At 54.4% G+C, this 21006-nt stretch overlaps 1 protein-coding gene across 6 annotated transcripts in view; it reads right to left on the bottom strand.

The window, feature by feature from the left end:
* Positions 1–21006, bottom strand: part of AGAP1 (ArfGAP with GTPase domain, ankyrin repeat and PH domain 1) — a 510942-nt gene that overhangs the window by 329821 nt on the left and 160115 nt on the right. For all 6 annotated transcript variants that reach the window (XM_072961887.1, XM_072961884.1, XM_072961886.1 and 3 more), the window contains exons 2-3: positions 11231–11289; positions 4975–5062 (exon numbers count right to left, since the gene is read on the bottom strand). In XM_072961887.1, coding sequence (XP_072817988.1) covers positions 4975–5062; positions 11231–11289 — 147 coding nt within the window. The remainder of the gene's footprint in view (positions 1–4974; positions 5063–11230; positions 11290–21006) is intronic.

Genomic DNA, 21006 nt, shown 5'->3' with positions numbered 1-21006 from the left:
ACATGCCCCGTCCCCCAGCTCCCAGCCAGGATCCTGCTGGCTGCCGGCCTAGATTCGGGGCTGTCACAGGCTTGGGGCTTTTTACCCTGAAATGTGAGCTGGTGAGGAGTCCGAGTCCAGAGAAGCTGAAGATGTACTCCCTGGGGGAATGAACCTCTGATGGATTCCGCTTACGGGGACCCAGGAAGGACAGTCGCTCCCAAGTCACACCTGGGCAAGGCCTGCAGCTGCCTGGGCCCCTCCTGTTTCACACCTGGATGAGGGTTTACTCCAGACTCAAGGCAAAGGAGGCTCTCAGACAGCATGACGTCACCCTGGCATGTTTTACCCCATCTGGTGGCCTGAAATTCCTGGAACAATTAGCCAGGAGCACTTCACTTTATAACCACAGGAAGGAAGGTCCTGGACGTTCTTCAGTCTGTTTCCACCAGCCTTAAAACCTACTACTCAACCCGCTGGGCAGTTCAGTCCGCCTTAGAGCCGGTGGGCCGGCCCCCGCCCCTCCACTGCCACCACGAACGCAGCTGCTGGCTCCAGCCTTTCCGGGCCCAGGTCCTCCTGCACGGCGCACGGCGGGAGGCAAGGAGAAGCACAGAGCCGCGTTGCAGGACACGGTCTCAGAGCAACGCCTCAGCTCCGCAGCTCCGAACTCCCTGGGGGCACAACCACCTCCCCGCCTGCCAGGGGAAAGTGTCTCAGGGGCTCGTGTTTTCCACCAGATTCCCACTTAATCCTGGGCGGCCTGGTATTCTTTCCTTTTTCTTTTTCTTTTTCAGGGAGAGTGAAAACCAGTGGCAGACGTGCGGGGTCTGTGGTGGAAGGCGGGGTGCCCAAACCCCCGTTCACTCTTCTGATTAGCAGCCGTTAGTGGGGCACCAATGGCAAGGGAGTCATTCGTATCTGATTCTTTCTGTCAAAGGTGAATGGCAGCTGCGAAACTCCCATCAGCGCTGTGAAGGTCACGTGTAAACTAACCTTCACTCAGGTCTGCAACCCCAGCAGTGAGCGTCGCCGGAAAGGCCTGGGGCAGCTTCGCTCTTCTGGTCACGAGGACTTAACGGGCAACCTCAGTCCCGAGTGCAGCTGCCGTCAAACACCGCATGTGTGTGATATGCGTGCTTCTGAGGGCTGAATTCTCTCCCGTAAACCGTGTGCAAGGCCCTGCCCCCGACACCCCGACACCTGAGATGTGGCCTTGTTTACCAACAGGGTCTTTGCAGATGTGATCAAAATGAGGTCGTCCTCGAGTAGGGTGGTCCTCAACCCAGAGACCTGTGTCTTCATGAGATGAAGGAAATGTGGACACAGACAGACACAGGGAGGAGAGGCAGAGACCGGAGCAACGCGTCTGCAGCCCAGGAAGGCCAAGGGCCGTCGGTGTCAGCAGCTCGGATGCTCCCTCAGCTCCTCAGGGGGAGCCAGCCTGTCCACACCTTGATCTCGGACTTCCAGCCTCCAGGGCTGTGAGAACACATTCCTGTTGTTTTAAGCCACCCAGTTGCTGGTAATTTGTCATGGTGGTCCTAGAACTCAAGCACATGGACATCTCTCTCTCTTACACACACACACGATTAAAAGGGTATTTGCCTGCACAAAACTTTTACTTTGGATTACTTTCATGGACTTACAGGCTCCCCACTGGTTACCCACTTTTGCCTTGTGAATCCACTAATGAAAAACACGGAGTATTTAAATCCTTCCTTCATTTAAATTGTATCTTTCCCATGATCTAAATTGTGGGAGTCCACTCTCTTTGCTACAAGAATTAAAACATCAACCAAAATGTACCACACAATTAAAGCACACCAGATGTCATCCTCTGAGACCCGATGACAAAGTGCCCGCTGGGGGAGGCTGGGGACCACCCCATCCCAGCGGCGGGTTTTCTATGGAGAAAGAACCCTCTTCAGAAAGCAGAAGGCCCTTTACCCTCCCGGCCATCTAAAGACACCTGCCACAGGTCAAAGTAAAGCTACAGGCTGTTTCCCCGTTAATAAAATCAAAAGAAGAGCCACATGCAGACAGGAGAGGAGCAGGGCGACCCCAGGCAGCCGGTGCACAGGCGGGGCCCAACCACGCCAGCAGCACACGCCTCCCGTCGGAGCTGCTGCCCAGGGTGGGAAAGGCAGCCGATCACTCCAGTGGTGGGAAGAGGGAAGGAGGAAAAATCAGAAAGTAATAGTAATAGCAAGAACACAGAAAGGTCTCACAGCTCACCCAGAGTCCAGGCCCCTCCGCCCAGTGCCCACAATGTCCACCATCAGCTGTGCCCTGACCCGACCCTTGGCTACAGAAGTCGCTGCCTGGCAGCTGTACTTGGCCTTCGCTGCCTCCGGCACCGCCCGGAGAGGACTCCCTTTGCTCTCATGTTCTCCATAAACCTGGGTGATGTCACGGCACATTGCAACTCCAAACATTCTCTGTGCAGACTTCTCAGTGAAGCAAGCCTGGGTAACTGAGGGAGTCACCACGCCCGACAAGAGCTGAAATCCCTCTGCAGCTGCGGCGCCCCGACCACGAGAAAGAACTTCAGCGTGTCAAGACGTCGGGAGGCATGGCTTTTCCCGTTCCGTTTCTTTCCTTTCAGAAGCAACCAACTGGGTTCCCTCCTGCTGCCACGTGGATGGAACATGGGAGCCAGTTCCCTGGTCTCACAAAGAGAGGCAAAGACATAGCCACCAGCCAGGTTCCAGGGTGGCAGGTCCCTTGGAAAATGGACTCACGGAGGTGAAGGGCTTCCAGGCACCAGGCGGCACCTGTTCACAATCTTCCAGGACCCGGAGGCCCTGATGCATGTGCAAAGGGGCGTATCTCTCTAAGCTCCCAGCGATGCCAAGGGCAATCCCTTGACCTGGAATCAAATGGTGAGCGGACAGGTGGCCAGGTGGCAGGACGAGAGGAAAGATCAATTCTGGACAATCTTCCCTCTGAGCCAGGAGGCCCTGGGCACCGGCTCCTCTGAGGGATGAGGTTTTCCCACTTTGCAGAGGAAGAAAGAGATGGGAGCGTACTCAAGAATGCATATACTCTTTCAGATAATGTCTTAACATCATATGATACCGTGAAATTCCAGTAGTAAAATGTGTCACTTGAAAAGTCAAAGAAGCAGGGCTATAAGAGACCACATTCAGGTCCCCCCACTGGGAACAATTTTTACTTCTGATGTGCAAACGTTCAAGTGAAAGGCCTCCATGTTCATCAGAATGTAAGGGCCCGCTGCAGACTCACAGTCAGGCTCGAATGCGGTGGCACAAACTGGACCCCCAAAGGGAAAACAGCAGAAGCCACAATAAGGACAAAACGCACCACAGGGGAGGGGGCGGCGGCCAGGAGCCAGGGGGCTGGGGACTCGCACTGGCCACCCCAAACGCTGAACCAAGCCCGGAGAGGCCAGCACGTCACCAAACCAGGGCCCAGACAACGTAACCTCCAGGGGCCCCCAACTGAAATCCGGAGTGTTCCAAGGGCAACACAGGCAGGTTTACTGGGAGAGGTGATCACGTCACCTGCAGTCACGTTCATCCGTCCACAAGCGGCTGCCGTCACTAACACAAAAGCCACTAACCCCGAGGAGTAAGCAGAAACCCCAAGAAAAAGGCTCTAAGACAATCAGGTATAATCCAAGGGATGATGGCTAAAATCCACACTCGGACACAAACGAATAAACACACCAGCGCAACCAAGCAGAGACCCCAGGAAAGAAGTCGGAAAGACGCGTAAATTCCTCGCCTGCCTCACCTAAGGGACGCAGTTTTTTGGCATCTGTGTATATTTTTCATTGTCCAGCTACGTTTTTTTCCCCATTGATTCCCACAATTTGAACCTTCAGTTTAACTTCTCGTCTTCCAAGAGCATCATTTCAATGTGGGTACGGGAAAAGGAAGCCGTTCCCTCATGTGACCACCACGAGACCTTGATGACATGATTGCAAAGTTCTGCAAAGTCACGCCAGAGCCCCAAGCAAAGATGGCCCGGGGTTCCATCTTCCACACTCCCCTGAACGGTCACACAGTGTCCAGGACAAGAGGTAAGTACCAGAACAGGTGTTACAGGAGACACGGGAGCTACTCAGGACTACTGCTAACGACATCTAAGGGACAAAACAAGGTGAAATGTTTAACTTAAAAAAAAAAGGAGAAAGCGGAACAAAATAGGATGGTACACAGAACAAAGAGGGCAGGGGACACTACGGTACAGAGCTGGGCCTCTCCTCTCTCTCCAAACAAGACAAGCAGCTGCCAAGAAGAAAAGGTATAGTTACCTGCATCCATGTCTGCAAAGAATGGAACAGCCAGTAAGAAAAAGAAGGAACCAGAAATTCAGTGTCTCACAGTTGGATTTTCAAAGGTTACACGGAGAGAAAATAAAATTTAGAAAACTGCGTGTGCGAGATACCTTGACTAGGGAACAAGGGGGCTAAAGGGTCTCCTAGCGTTACTACTGAAATTTCATTTACAGCAAAACATAAAACATGGATATGTTCACAGAAGAAGTAAAGGCCTGGTGGCAAAAGAAATATCTCATTCACGTGCAAAATGATTATCAAATGTTTGTAATACGATCATAAGGGGGGAACGTTCTCAAACATACGGTGGTGGTGATCACCTGAAGGGCCTTGTATCTCTAAGTAACATACAAATTATACATCAGCTCAACATCCAGATCAGAGAAACTTCCAAGCAATACAGGAGCGACACTGGATTAACGTTTGAAAGGACAGAATTACTAGGTAAGAAATACGTTCCACAGCATTTGTGGCTTTACTTTATTGCTGCAAATGCCGAGGTGAAGATAACATAGCTGGTCAGCTAACAATACTGCAGAGGAAACAACGGGCCTACAGATTTTTGAGGCTTGGTATTTTATTACTTGCTTGATATGTGATACATCAAAGTAATGACTTAGAATATGCTAGCGAAAAATTTAGAGAAACTAAACTCTCTGAAGCTTGAGGCTGTCTGCCAAACAGCATACCTTCGGGAGACTCCTCCTGGACGTACGTGCCGGTCAGATACCGGTGCACCAGGGCCGACTTGCCGCTGGCCAAGTTACCCACAATTCCCTGGAACAAAGACAGGGACAGTCATTAAGCATCAGTGTAGCGCGCTATGCGGCAAGCTGCAAACAGACAGGTTCAAATGTGGTGTAATCCTAAACCTGATCTCAACCCAGCACTGCTGGGTGGCCAGAAATTGGCTCATTAAATCCTCCTGCTGGGAAGAAAGGGGTTCCAACACCCTCGGTGAACATCTCACGTTCTCACCGGCCCCTACAGCCCAGAGAATCAACACAGTTCGAACACACACTGGTGGTGGCCTTTTTCCAGATGCCAGGAGTGCTGGTTCCATCGGGAAGGTGTGCAGTGAGCCAGCCCATCCACATTTTCAGGTACCCTCAGAACACTCCACCAGGTGCCAGGTGAAGCAGCACACAGTGGCAGGATGGAGGAACTCAGGGTAAGGAGGACATTCTGGTGCCTTCCATCACGACTCTGGAGTAGGATTTTGGAGCCGGGTGAGACTAGCAGACAAAGAGCCACGCAGGGAAAAGACTGTCCAGGAAGGACACAAGGGGCGAAAACTGGACCAAGGCGGAGGGAGGGGAGAGCAAGCCTCTATCTCTGGACATGGGGTCTACACCACAGGACCAACACAAGGACAGAGTGGGGGCCACGGCAGGGGCGGCAGAGGGGTTCATACTGGGTTAAAAAGGAGTCAGAGTGACGTGAGGGCCACTGTCCTAGCATGTAGGAAGGCCCGGTCACCACGGGGCAAGGTTGGCACCCCCTGGCTTTTTTCAAAAAATCCCCTATAACACAGCCAAGATATCTGGCCTGGAGGCAGCCAGCCCCGCCGGAAGCCTTCCCTCCACTGGAGGTCTCACCCCACCACCTCGACCTCCCAGGCAATGCTGGTCACCAGGACTGTCCCGCATCTGAGTCTTACCCTCCCCCACCAGGACTTTCCTATCTACACGGGGGCATGATCAAATCAATCCTCTCTTTAAGGAAAGCAAGACGGGAGACCTGCCCTGGAGATGGGTCCCCTCCTAATGGAGAGGCTGCCATCCCTTTCAGGGCCAGGCCTCAGGCTCTGCCCACCCCCAGGCTCCACCCACCCCTGCCCCCGCCCTGAAGGTCTGACCCCATTCTCCAGGACACTGCCCGAGGTCACCAAGGACTTCAATTTCTAAAACCATGAGCCTTTCTCCAACTCCTGACCCAGGCCCATCACCAGAAGCTGTAGAACTGAGATTCTCTTTCTTCAAACTCCCACCCTGGGCTTCCTCTTAGAATTCCCTCTCTGACCACACGGGCTCCTTCCCGAGCTCTCCCAAGGTCCTGGATTCTAGGTCCCCCAAGTGCGCCTGGACACACTGGACTCCACAAATAGGCTTCAAGTTCCCACCCTCGTTCTCCAGCCCCCACCCCGCAACTCCAGGGAAACCCACACCGTCCATGCCAGTACTCAAAACCTCGGCATGTCCGCGTCCTGCCCAGTCTGCTCATCTTCCTCTGGGACCACATGCCCTCCAGCCTCTCACACCAGACACCGGGAAGCCGTCCCGCCTCCCATCCCGCCCAGACGTCCCAGGACCCCCGCACCTGGGAGCGTCTTCAGGGTCCCGTGGGCCCGGCTGGGCTGCCCATCACCTGGATCTCGGGAAAGCCTGCCTGGGAGGCCCCCCCTCACCCCCAGGATACCAGAGATTCTTTAACATGGGCACTGCCAAAGTGTTACTCCCTCATTTCACAATTCTTGGGAAGACTCCCACAGCCGGCAAGTCCAAATATTTCACAACAAAGGGTCTCCATCCAAACCCTCGTACACAGTCTGCCGTGGGCACCCAGACACGGCAGGAACCACACTGACACTTCTTTCTTCCCGCCACCTGGGCACAACTCCCTCCTTCCCCTGAAGGGAGTGCTGGATGCTTTTCCTGCCTCTCCGCACGCTCAAGACACCTGACACTGTGACCCGCTACACGCAGGTCCCTGGATACCAGCAAGGCCACCGCTCTGAATCCTGACCCTCAGCCCAGGTTCCAGCCCCAACAAAGTGCCAGTAAGTACGGGATGGATGATGGATGGATGGCCGGCCGGACGAACAGATGGATGGATGGGTGGGAGGCAGGGCTGGAGGGAGGGTTTGCTGGCTGGTTGGATAAATGGATGGTGATGCCAATAACTTACAAGAACAAACACAAGGGAGAACAGATTTGGCATGAGATTGTAGAAAATAAGTTAAAACCTGACCTAAAACCCCAAGCCCATCCTGTCCCCCTCACCACGCAGGGCACTTTGTCCTCTGTATTCAGGGACCAAACCCATCCCACAGGCCTTGCTGTCTCCAGACACCCAGACCTTCCCACGTCAATCGCTGCCTGAAATACGACTCTTAACTCACTGCTCAGCAATCAGTTTGGATGTCACCTCCTCTGAGAAGCCCTCCTAACGCCACAGCCTCCAGCAGTGCCTCTCCCCAGAGCCCCCTCAGCGCCCTCCTCACTGCCCTGTCGTGACACTCACCTCTGCGTTTCCCCAGCATCGGTCTGTGGGGCTGACGCCCTCCAGTGCTGACAAGGCACTGGGTCTCACCTCTCCCTGGCCCTCCACACCCCGGGCTGCCCCCACCCCAAGGCAGACTCTCGGCAGCACTGACTGAATGAACGAAGGAGTGACTGTAAGGCCAGTGGGTAGAAATGAGATGCTTTCTCACTCGGCTCAAAGCCACAGACAATGTGGACAGACCCTCAATAAAGCTGTTTGTCTTCCTGATTTGACTTCTGTCTTCCTTTTGCCTCGGGCCTCTATAATCGGAGAGTTTCTGCCTATTAATTATTCTCTTGCTCAAGGGCACCTGCTGTTTGTCAGCTTCACGCTGAGAAAATCCAAAACAGTGTGCCACAGAATTAAATTTTTAATTAAGGTTGGGGTCTTGTCTTTCCCGAGGAGGAGACGCTCAGAATCCAGTTCTTCCCGTGCGGGGCCGGCGTTCCTCCTGCCTCACGCGCCAGCGGTCCGCGCAGAAGGGGCTTTCCCCTCACAGGGATCAGCTCACCCGACCCAGGGCGGGGGGTTATTTGGAGTGAATGGCTGGCTCACAGACCTCCTTACGTTTGCACACCACGGGCATTAGTTTAATTTGAAACACTGGCAGAAACTAACAGCCGGCTGTGAGGAGGAAATAAAACAAGGGGTGAAAACGCCCTTGACGCTGTAAAGCTCCACCAGGATCCACGAACCGCGGCTGCGTGGAGACCAGAGAGCGGAACCACCCCAGGCTGGGTCTCCGGGCTTGAGGAGACACGAGGTAACACGGGTGACGTCCTGAAAACCGCAGGAGCAGCCGTGCATGCTGGGGCAACACGTCGCCACCGCTGGCCTGGCGTCCTCTGGGCAGGGCTAGGAGCCACCACGCCACAAGAGGGGAAGGAGCTGGGGGGGGCCTTTTTAAGCTGATTTCTCGACTGTCCCACACCTTCCCGCTTATCTTGCTCAGCTTGCTGAAAATGGCATCGAGGCCTTCAGTAAAAACCCCAGCCAGGAATTCAGTGAAAACACACAGACAGGATGTGACAAGGGGCTGATGGACGCCACCTCCACAGGCACGAGGGGAAGGGGCGCGGCGTGCGCCGCCGGGCCAAGTGCAGGCCACCGATCGCCCGGCCACCATGCGACCTCGGAGCGCGCGCGGCACGGCCCCGCTCTCGCACAGCAAGCCGACACTGACGGTTTCTCTCCGACAGATTCCACAAGATTCATCGCCCAGTGTGACATAAAGAGCCCATCTGAGGCTTGTTACTGTGTCATTTAATCGCTCCGTTTCTGAAAACACTGTCAGGGGCTCGGAAGGCGCTGACCTAGGGGACCACCCGTCCGTCCCGGGCGCTGGACTTGGGCAGGGAACAATCGCGGCCCTGTGGACACGCGGACTCAGAGGCTGCCCTGGACAAAGGCGCACTTGCTGGAGATGCTGGGAACCCTGCAGCACAGAAGGGATCTGCTGACGAGGTCAAGGAGGCGGAGCTGCCCGCTCCCTGCCCGGCAGGGGGCGCAAGGTCCAGAGCAGAGCCAGCCAGCCTGCCGGAGTCTCGGCCAGCGCTCGGGTCAGGAGGCAGGACGCTGCACAGCGACTTCTCCTAGACGAACTCCATCCAATCTGGGAATTCGCGCCAGCTAGGCTGTAGGATCGTAAATCCATGCTGCCTGTTAATGCAACCACCCCTACGCCTCCAAGGAGTGTTTCTTATTTCAAAGGTGCTCTTGAAATACCAGCAGGAAACGGGTTGGCGGAAGCATCCTCAGTGATGGGCTGGTGTGACCTCAGCACCCGACTCCCTAAACTGGGTTTAGACCAGAGGGTCTGATACTCAATGATCACAGACTCTAATATGGTCGAAAGGGTGACCCCTGGCCTCATGTGGCTACTTTAACCTAAATTAAGCTTAAACTAAAATTTAAAATTCAGCTCGTCATTTGTACTCGCTACAGGGGGTCCGTGGCTGTCACCATGGACAGCGAAGACAGAGAACGTCTCCGCGTTGCAGAAAGTCCCGCCGGTGGTGCTGACGCGGAAGCACAAGCTCCAGGCTCAAACCCCGGCTGCGCCTCTCACTGCCCGTGGCTTCTTCACGTCTGAGACTCAGGCCCCTGCCCGCGTGACAGGGATGACAACAGTCCCAGCTCCTGGGCGGCCCTGGGGATTAAGCCCGCCGACTCCACGCAAAGCAGGCCCCGCACAGAGGACGTGTCATCATCCCTGAAACACTGTGCCCCTGGTTTCATGCCGCTCGCTGGGCCTGAGCGTTGGCTGCCTTGCGAAGGAGCATCTGAAACTAGAATGTCTTCCTAGGAAACTGAGCAGCACCCTGCCGGCTCTGCAGGGACCGCTGCCAGAGCTTCCTGGCCGGGTCCCGGGGACGGTGGTGACAGAGCACAGAGGACAGAGGGGCGCTGTCCTGAGGCCGGCCTTGCGGAACCCACGTTCCTGAGATGGCACCAGGACTGTGGGACGCTTTGTCTCCCGAGAGGAAAGAAACTGCTGGCAGGAGCTGCTGAAAAAGGTCAGAGCCGGTGGGAGGCACAGGGGAGGGCAGCCCGGAGGTGGCCCAGCAGAGGGGATGCCGCTGGCAGGAGGCGGGGGGCACGTCTCCCAACGTCCAAGGACCTGCCCACAAGTTGTCCCTTGTTGCTTAAGCTGAAAGCCATGTTTTTCTTGGCGACAAAGGTCACAGACATTATCTTCAAAATCCAGAACTTCCTTGTTGCTCAATCTCTTCATCTCAGTTTGAGAAGCCAGAAGGGGCCTGTCCCTCCCTGGACCATGAAGCACTGCTGCGGTTGGGGCCCCGGCGTCCAGGGGCCTCTGGGGTTCCCCAGGCAGACGGGCTGGATCCACAAACCGGCGGACCTCGGCAGGAAGGGCACGTGCAGGGGATGGAAACACTGAGGGTGAGGGGCTGGGGAGGGCGGAGCCACCAGCGGCCGGCTGGCCGCCAGGCAGGAAGGGCTTACCAGCTTCCATCTCAGAGTCCATCCCTTGAGAAGTTTAAAATACAGACGACCACCTCCCTCCGATGCCACTTATTTCATAACAAAGAACGTGATTACTTAATAGTTTCATTTATCCTTCCCTCTATACTGGGAGCGGGGAGGGCTCAGGGGTGTCACAACCGGCCCAGGTCGTTTTTCATTTAAGCCATATTTGGGCTTTGAACAGTCTCACTGAAGAGCATTTAAAGCTCATAACAGAAACAAAGCTTCTGTTCACTGGGTGCTGCTCCTCTGTGACACAGTCAGCAGTCACATGTTTTAAAAATGACGAATTACAAAGCTTGACGGCTAACTGCAGAAATTTTCCATGGAAGTCCTGCAAAGGACCAGTAAAGCCATGGCTGTGTGTGTGTGTGACAGAGACAGAAAGAGTCTCTCTCTTTCTGTCTCTCTCACACACACAGATACGAGAAAGGATGACTGACGGACGGACAGACTCAGCCCTGCACACAAGGCCACTCTGGCTGGCGCTGGTTGTGGCCATCAGACACACTCGGGGCTCCGGCCCCAAACGCAGCCCACCTGGCCCTCTCCTGAGGACCCACCAGAGCAAGCCCCAACTCCGGGCCCCAGGGGATGCAGGCTTCGTGTGCTTACAGGTCACACCTCTCCTCTTCCAGCCCCCGCCTCCTGCAGGTGAGGAATGACAACCAGCAAGGCCGAAGGACCACTCACCACTTTGAGCTCCGGGACTGATCGACTTAACGTCCATTCCTGGCTATTCACAAAGGCATCTGTAAAACAGGAGGGTAAAACGAGGTGAGATGCTGTGACTTACCCAAGTGCCAGGTCAGCACACCCCAACTGTGCCGTCTGTCAAACCAGAGGGACCCACCCCCTCGCATCACTTCCACCCGGAGGAGCTGAGACGTGCCTGGTTCACGTGGCTGTTCCGACTCCCAGTCAGCGCTCTGTCTCGGGAACCAGAACACACGCACCCTCCAGGCCCCATCCTGTCGGGGGCATTAATACCCTTCTGAACCCGGGTGTTTGCCGAGTGTGGAGACTAGGAAGGCTCCTGGCTCTCCTGGAGCTGACCCTGCAGTCACTCAACTTCCGACTGTCTGGGTTTTTTTAAGACAGTCACTTGCCTGTAATCCACTAACAAAGATACGGTGGATGATGGTTGGATTTTGAAAATCCAAATGTTTACAACAACATTTTATGGTTTAGAAGATTTTTTTGTCCCAGAGTTTCGATCCTCAAAAACATCTTAGACGCTGAAGATCCAGTTGGAATACTCCAGGGTGTGTCAGAAGGATGAGGGGACCCCAGACCCTGCCCAGCCAACACACTCGGGGTGGCCTCCCCTAACCAGCATCTCTGCCTCTCACCCCCAGGGGTGCAGGTGGAGATGACCTATCCAATCCAGAAGACCCAAATGACCTGGATGTCCCCCGTCCCCCACTTGCCACTTCTCACAGTGCGCCCCTGCACCACCACCCACGTCAGGCACTTACGGGCAGACGTGACCAGCCTGACAGCTGCCCCAGCGACCACCACGCTGGGGGAGAATGCTTCTCCTTCCAAAAGAGATTCGCTTTTTTTTTTTTCCACTTTTTTAAAAACTGAAGTATAGTCAGTTTATAACGTGTCAATTTCTGATGTAAGCCAGAAAGAGATGCACTTTTTATACGTTTTCTGAAAATTCCCAAATTCCTTCCCTCCACATTATGACCAAGAAGTCAAGTCACAAAATGCCTAAAAGTCAAGAAATGCCAGGTTTCAGACGCATGATGTTCGCATCGAATGAGTATGGGAACCGAAGCGAGGGCCCCACCCCTGCAGTCCCACGGTGGGGGAGCAGGCACCCAGGAGGACGAGGAACGCCTCTGGAGAAGAGAGGCAGCGACAGGAAGAAGGGGTGAGCAGCCACGTGATGGACCAGACAGCGCTGGCCCTGCAAGACCGAGGCGAGGTCCACGATGCTCGGGAGGTGGGCAGGCACGGGAGGAGGACTCCGGGGAAGGGTGGGTCGTGGACGAGGAGGAGAGGGAGGCTCTGGGCAGCTGGAGATGCTGCAAGGCTGACGGGCGCCTTGAGTAACCTCGAAAGCTTGGGTAAAAGCTGGCAGGGACCGGTGTTCAACGGCAGACATGCTGAACCTTTGGGGACCCGAACACCAGGCTAGCGGGCAGAGTGAGAGGGCAGAGGTGCACCTGCGGGAGCTCAGGAGGAGACGTCCGTTCGCGAAACAGAATCAGGAGCAGCTTCTCCCCCCATGGAATCGAGCACGTTGGGGGCCGAACACTGGGGGTGCACATCACTTTCTGCCCCTGAACACCCAGCCTTTGGTCAGCCAAGCACCACCCTAACATGTCAGAGACACGACCTGCAGACATAGACAGGGACGGCCCGGGCACAGGGCTGGACGCCCGGTGGGTGCTTGGCAGATGGAAGTGAACGTCACTGCCGAGCACAGGGAACAGCACGGCTCATTAGGTGGCAAAACGTGCATTTTCTGTCGGAAACTGATCCCTCAGGAAAACGGGCTCGTGGCCTCGTGGGACCTGCAGGGTGACCCCAATGGCCCAGGGAAGTAAATGACAGCAAACCTGTCCACGCGAAATGCATGTCCCAAGGGCGTCCCCAAAAGCCAGCCTGGTGCTGTGCTTGGAACAACCCATTGCTGGTTAAGTACGCTCGGATAATCCATGTACTGAAGGCTAAGTGGCCGAGAAAATGCTTACAGCCTCAAGACAAAGCCATCCCAAAGCTGGCGTAGGTGATACAAGTAAGTATGTGTGAGCGTGTGTGTGTGAAGTGCACATGACCTCATCCATGCTGAGAACACGTCTGGTGGGACTAAGAACTTCACAGTCGCTGACTTAGGGTTGGGAAGCCAGGTGGCTTGGGGACAAGATTTGAGGAGACTTTCTTTCCATTGCTACCTTTTGCTACCATTCCAATTTCATACCATCTGGCACATTAAAAATATTTTAAATGTTGCTTTTAATAACCTTGATAGGAAAACAAAAGAGGGTAAAGGGGGAATTAAAATGCACTCAATTCACTAATGCACTGCTTTTTAAACATATACCACCGAAAGATTATGTTTATCACAACGAATATTAACTGCTCATTATAAATTAAGCAGGGCGCCACTAAATAAAGACGTGTAATTATATAAACACTGGGACAATGTGCGCTGCCTTTTTACTTGCAAATATATCTCCTCTCAAACAGAATGTGTTCATCTCTGGCAACAAAATTAATAAAATTAATGCTTGGCTTAACAGAACAGATTCATAAAATTAACTTAAATGACCAGAAAAGCACATCTTGAATTTTAAAAGATTTACTTAAAAATGCTCATCATTCTCTCGTCAGGATGGAATGCACGGCCTCAGGAGAGGATAAATTAAAAGTTACAAAAGATTTAGCAGATACTCCCTCGTGCTACCTCTCCACTGGGACCTTTCCGTGGGCTGGACTCAGTAAACGGGGGCTGAGAGAGGATGGCATGGCCCCTGCAGAGGAGGTCCTAGTGGGGCAAGCGGGGTGGGAACCAGCCAGCTGCGTATTTCAAGTCCCACGGGGCAGCAACACTTGAAACATAAACACCTGTGCTTTGGGGCCACACCCCCGCGAGTCTGCGTGTGTGCACACGTTGTTCTTTCTCAGAGCAGCTGGAACCCGAAGTCCTGAAGAAGCGTCTCAGTTCAGAAGAGGCCGCTCCGTGCTCCCACGGGGGGTAGAACAGTACCATAAAATGCGCTCCCATGCACCTGTGGAAGTGCTGCTGAATCTGAATTTAGAGTAAAACCCAGCCAGTGCCCCTGACTGACAGCTTCTAGCCTGTCGCGGACCGAGGCTCAGTGGGCTGTCATCACTGGGGGCCGGCGAGACCCCAGGCTGCGGGGCGCCTGCACCAAGTACCCAATACAATGCAGTTTAGGAAAAGAAGACAGTTAATCATTTCTTATCATTCACAGGGCTCCCCTTCAGGTGGCACCTTATCTTTTAAATTTAAATCACCATATTGAAAAGAGACTCTCAACAAACGCCAAGATTAGGGAGCATGAAGTAACCCGGAATGTTTATCAGGAGGAAAACCTAAACCATTCGCTTCTTTGGAACAGAAATCTGAAGGCAGTGAGAGGAAGTAAGCAGTCCTGCCAGTGACGGGCCTGAGGACACCAGCGGGTGGTTACAGGAAGGAGCAGGAAACCGAAATTACTGGGGTGGGGGTGGGGTAGGAATTTTAAACAGAAATTCTCAGCCTAGTTATTCTGAGTTGAAGGAAAAGACAGCAAGTCCCTGCCGTCAGACCGGTCCGCCCACAGGTCACACGCACGGCACACATTGCAAGTCTCACGAAAGGGAACTCTAAATAACTCAGTGTGGATGCCGGGAGAATTCCTTCTCAGCTTAACCCTCTATTAGGATAAAGTCCAGTGATGCTCAGAGTGTGAAACGCACCGTCCCACACATGACACGCTGCTGTCGTGATGCTGGGCGAAGAGGGAGCCGCCAGAGCCACACTTTCAAAGGGAAAGGTGCTTGCAGTTCGGACAATCACCGCTGAGCCACAAGAAAAATGAAATTCACACCATCTAGGCCACTCACTCACGGTGCCCTCAGCAGTTTGCCTCTCCTTGTATTTTTTTTTTTTAACCAGCAACTTTCCTTAGTTTAAATAGTCCTTTAAAACATACAAAGTAAGGGCGTGCTGAGCCTGGATCCCCCCGATGCAGTGATGAGGGAGCGCAGGTTGGGGGAGACAGAGCGTACTTACAACACAACACTATATTTATTCCTCTTGTTCCTGACACAGCTGACCACGCGGGTCCCTGAGTAATAAACACGGTCACGCATCCAGCACACAAGCAAAGACACTGCTCGAGAGCCAGTTCCTGGTGCTGCCTGGCCCGGGGGAGACCCCGAAAGTGACAAGTCAGCCTCGGCTCCTGCTGATGCCAGCCAGCCCCCGCCCCAACAGCCACCTTAACAAAGGGCTCGCACTCTGGCCCGGACCCGCACGCCCGGACCCCTGCGGCGTGGTCAGCTCTCCTTAGCCTCCCAGAAACGCCTGCGCTTCCTTCCGAGTGGCCAGTGTGACTTGGGCCTTTCTCAGGAAATCTGAACATGTGATGCAGGAGAAACCCCCTCACCTGAGACCATTAGGGCCGGGCTCCCCCCTCCTCCACCCCCAGTTGCTGCTATTTCCCACGCCCACACGCACCCCTGCACCTGCAGGGCCTCAGCAAGAAGGCAGCCCGCCACAGACGGCTCGGACAACCGGGAAATGTAAATAAAAGCCTCCGTCCAAGCTTCCGTCCACGTCTGCAGAGGGAGCGTGGACTCTGCAGCGGCCCCTATCCCCAGCCCCGGGGCCCCCAGGCATCCTGGATCCCAGTACAATCGCATGCGTCTTGCTGTCTCTGAAGCAGACCGAACCCTCTCTCCCCAGAGGACACACACAGATAAATCCTCGGCGGGGCTCCGGAAAGCATCTTAAGCCCTTGCCCCCAGACAGCCCAGCGTCCCTTCCCTGTTCTTTTGAAAGAGACACAGCTACAAAGGCTGAAGGCTTATTGCGGAGAAAAGCCCCTCTCCCCAGCAGAGAAGCTGCTTTTCTGAGCCACTGGGGCCCCTGAGGCCTTCTTTCCGGAACCTCCCCTTCCAGGGTCACCTCCGGCCCCAGCCTGCCTCCCCTCAGGGACAAGGACGAGGCACAGGACCCCAAGAAAGACAAACACCCGCCGACACGGACAGAGAGGAGAGCAGACCATCTGGGGCAGGGAGCTGCAGAGGAAACAAAACACAGGCCCAGTGACAAAGCTCAGCTGCTTATCCTCGCTCCCAGGCCCGGGAGAGCTGTGCCGCCTCCCCGCGCGGGGCCTGCTTAGAATTCGCCCTGACTGCAGACTTCCTCCATCCTCTGCCTGCTAGTAACAGAGGGACTCGGCTCCGTTTTCAAAATTATTCATATACGGAAATGCACATTAAGCAGGAAAGGTAAGGCCCTCGTTACACCACACACAAAACAGGCACTGGGGGGCTCAGGGGTAGAGCGCACGCCTCGCGTGCACAAGGCCCTGGGTTCAATCCCCAGCACCGCCATTAAAAATAAGTAAGTGAATAACCTCCCCCCACCCCCAAAACAGAAAAAAAAAAACCAGGCGCTCCAACTTGAAAGCCATGAACGTCCCCTTTTTTAACCAACCCTCTTGGACCAGAGAGAACACAATGGGGTGTGGGTGGGCGAGCACGCAGGCCTGATTCCCAGCTGCCTGATTAGCTCTTTGCTTTCCATCCGGGATCACAGACTAATCACCTAATCCCCAAGTACAAGAACACAGGTGAAGACACGGCCCAGCGCACAGACGAGCTCGGAGTCGCTCACTTTTACCGCAGGCCCGTCTGTCCCTCTGTGCTGCTGTGTTAGTGGTGCCATTACAGCACCGACCCTGCCGCTCTCTTTACTTGAGGTAACAAAAGCCAGAAATTCAAGTCTTAAAACTGATAGGATTTTTTGCCAAGTAGCTTAAAGAAAAAAAAAAAGACTCTTGCCCGTCAGAATTCTCCTGCAACATCTCGACATTTATTTAATTGCAGGGCATAAAGATGGCTACAGACCACATTCACCTTTTGGTTCCAACAATAACCAGGAATGCTGGGTTAAGAGCAGCCACGGAAATCACCCCTTCCCTACGTCCATTTCCGCTGAGCCTGGACCACACAGGGACACCCCAACACTCAGAACAGCATCAAAGCTGTAGTTTGACTCCTTTCTTGTGCACTTCATGCTAAAAACGAGCACCGTGCAAGAACAAACACAGCAACCGACCGGCACAAAGATGACTATGAAGGATGATCTTACTGCCGTATCTGGGAGGGAGACTAAAATTACAAAAGAAGGGATGTGTTTTATTTTCTCCTTGTCCTCCTGCCTCCACCCCTCCCCTGGACACACCAAGACCCCCCTCCAAAAAAAAAAACAGAGTGAAAGACCCTTCAAGAGCATAGAAATGATAATGAATGAAAGCACGAGTCTTCTTAACAAAATGCAATCAAATCTCTGCAACGCAGGCAAACAAGGCAATTTTTCTACCACAGTTACTCTGGTCTGGAGACAAATGATTTCAGTGATAAAAAAAAAAAAGCTTAGGAGTAAAACCGCCCTCAGTACACTGTCTACACAAAGAGCAACAACTCCATGCGTGCCGAATGAATGAAGCACGAGAGCAAACAGAAGACAGCGCTTCGTGCTGATTCACAAGTTGGAGATGCAGGGCTGAACCTGAGACCCTGATGACCATCCCCTGAGCATGCGGTGCCCCAGGCCCACTCAATACGGCACCAGCAGCGCGACAGCTGTCACCGCTCCATGGGTCCCTTGTGAAAGGTCCCTCGGGCCAAGCCCTCCCGCCTTCCCTGCTGTGCTCCCCGCCCAACCTGGCCTCAGACTCACCTGGGACACTCGGCCAAACTGGCAACAGGTGAGCATCGGCAGGCTCATCCCATTAGAACCTGAGAACCTGCATTTCTCACAAGCTCCCCATGGGACTTGACTCACTCTCCTTCAGTTCTGCAACTTTGCTAAGCAGATGTTGCAAACTGCTTAGCAAAGTCCAGCGTCACGATTTCAGACCACACGTTGTGGGAGCCCCGCTTCTCCCACCTGGCCTCACCTGGCCTAATGTCCAGGACTGCACAGGACAGGGAGACACAGAGGAGAAGCAAGAAACTTGGTGGGAGAGGCCAGGAGCTACGGGCTGATGGTGACCTCAACCTCTTGGGTACTTCCAAGTCTGGCCGTTTCCTCACTGGTGAAACAGGAGTCTTTCCTTCCCACTCAGAGACGACATAACCCCTCTCCTATCAAAGGGTCCCCCACCCCATGGAAGCCCTCCTACGGCCTTTGGGGGTGTGATTAAGGGGTCAGGGCTTCTAGCACCCCATGTCCTGGGTCTCACAGCCATGGGGGTGGACGCAGACTACCTGAGTTCACTGCCTTGTTGGGGCCACAAGTGACAACAGGTCACACGTGAGCCTGAAAAGCACGTGGCTCGTAAAAGCCTCATCAAGCAATCCAACTGCAGTAATCGGCTACCGTGGTTCAAGGCAAGCCAGGAAAACCAGGTAAAAGGCACTGCCGGTTAGTTTCAATCCCGAGCCAGTTCATACCACGTGGAACCACGTGGAACTGCCACGCAGGAGGTCACGAGTGGCCGAGCAGCGGCCAGTCCACACGGTCCACGCCGTGCGAGAGAGCACGGGGAAAGCTGTGCCCACGTGGCGTGAACACTAACATACGTCAGAAATTCTGCAGTTTAACATAAACTGAAGATACCTCCATCCATTCTCCCTCAGCAAAAACCCAACACAATCAAAGGAACAGAGCAAGCAGGCTACAATAAAGCAAGGGATCTCTCACTAGACGGACTGAGACGGCGAAGCCCCACCTCCCGGGTCCCCACCGCGGCAGCGGCGAGGACCCAGCTCCCTAAGGGCCAGGGAGGGCCCGCCTGGCTGTGACACAGGCTCCCGTCCCCAAGGCCGGCACAGAGTCCTTCCCTCGGGGTCTTTCCCTAGCGGCTCCCGGCACTCATCAGACAAGACAGCCAAAAACTCATCTTCAAGGAGATTAAACCAGCCATCCTTTGGCTCCCGGATTCACTCGCCAAGAGAGCTACAGAGAAGCACAGCATGCAGCCACAGCTAGCACATTAAGGTCAGTCCTCCCTCCCTCCCTCCACCCCGTTTGGATTCGGTGACCGCAAATACAGGTTCCAGCAAACCTCCTGCAATTACATTCGAGAGTAGAAAACAGCAACCTGACATCACAGGTGAATTTTAAAAACATCTTAGTATCTCAGGGATTGAGAAGTTTGTTTGAAACCTTACATTTCACAAAGATTCTTTTTCAAGTATTATTTCTGGCCACGGAAAAGTGAAGGAGCATTTATTTTTACTTTAAAGCATTCATGACCCCAAAATATGAATGGATACAGCAAGGGGGAGCAGCGAGCACGCCCACACAGAACAGGCGCGCTGGGGGGGAGACGAGGGCTCTCCTGTGGCATCACTTCTGTGCTGAGACGGGAAGCGCACGTCCTTAATAAAAGAAACCATCTCAGTGCAGCAGGAACAAGCCGCACTGCACAGCGGTTGATGCAGGATCCGCCGATGACTCTCAAATGGAGGATTCAACAGACGCCCACTGGCACGGTGTTCCATGGGCTGATTTGATTTCTTACTTGAGGATCCTTGAGTCTCTGTAATAATTGGAACAAACCACAAACTCTCGGGATCCCAGGTGCATCCTGGCTCCCCTGGACGTTTGGGTTGCCTTCTGGTGGCCTGAAAGGTCTCCAAACCAGACAGTGTCCCACCCCGCCGCCCTCATTCCCCAATAGCATCCAACCCCTATTCACGGGGCACCCGCCAGGGCAGGGTGACATGTGCTGGACCGCCAAGATGCCCCAACCCCCTCACCGCAGACACAGCCAAACCGTTCTCAAGCATCTTCCTCCCTCTGAGCCCTGATGTGAACCAGAATCCGTCTCAACATGACCAGACTCTAAGGGGATCCTCTCTCTCCTGAGGAGCCCCCAAGCCCCAGCTCGAGAGGACTCGCACGCTTTCATGTCCTCAGACGAGGGAGGCCTCCCTTCCCCACGGCTTCCCCCACAGCGCTCCTACGTGCCCCACAAAGCACCTCGTTCCACACTCTCCGAGAACACCACCGCTGTGCTGGGCACGTGAAGAACACTTTCAGATTCGTGTCTGAGGATAAGGAAAGTAGTGGGTGTGCAAATTTGAGAGCAGAGAGGAAGAAAACATTTTCTCCTTCAAATACATAAGCTGATGCCCACCCGCGGCCTGGAGCGGCGCAGAACCACCTACCGAGGACCGTTCCGCACAGCCCTGGCAGGTCTGGGTTGTGTGTTTCCTTCAGAAGGATGTGTGTTTCCTTAGCTGACGCGGCTTCGGAACGTTTTATTCACAAGGAAGACAACAATCCCAAACCGGCGACCTGATTTCACCCGGTCTCTGCTGCGCTGTTCTGAATCCAGGGTGACCGTGGGCTTTGCTGCAAACGTCTTTCAAGGGCAAACTTTGGATGGCCCAGCAGGATAACCCTGCGGCCCCCTAGCCCATGTTAACCCAAGAGTCAGCACACGTGTCTACGCAGACAGACAGCAGGCCTGTCTCCATGCTGAAACCAAGAGCCTTCCCGCAGCCCCGAGGTCTGCAGAGAACCACCATCCAGGCCTCCTGCTCCCTGGGCGCTTCCGGCGAAGCATCACCTCTGGCTGCTTCCTTATTTCACAGGGCGGGGAGGGCTCACTTCCGGTTTTGCCTCCCAAACCTGTGCAGCTTGGGAGCGAGTTTAGCCCCCATCACTGCGAGATGTCAGAGGAAAGGCAGTCCTCCCATAGCCTGGTCCCTCACTGAAGTCCATGAGCTGGAACACACACCCCTCCATGTGGTTAAAGCAC

Source organism: Vicugna pacos, chromosome 5 (assembly GCF_048564905.1).
Source record: "Vicugna pacos chromosome 5, VicPac4, whole genome shotgun sequence".
Classification (NCBI taxonomy): Eukaryota; Metazoa; Chordata; class Mammalia; order Artiodactyla; family Camelidae; genus Vicugna; species Vicugna pacos.
The sequence above is the reverse complement of the archived record's forward strand: the minus strand, read 5'-3'. Positions and strand labels throughout refer to the sequence as shown.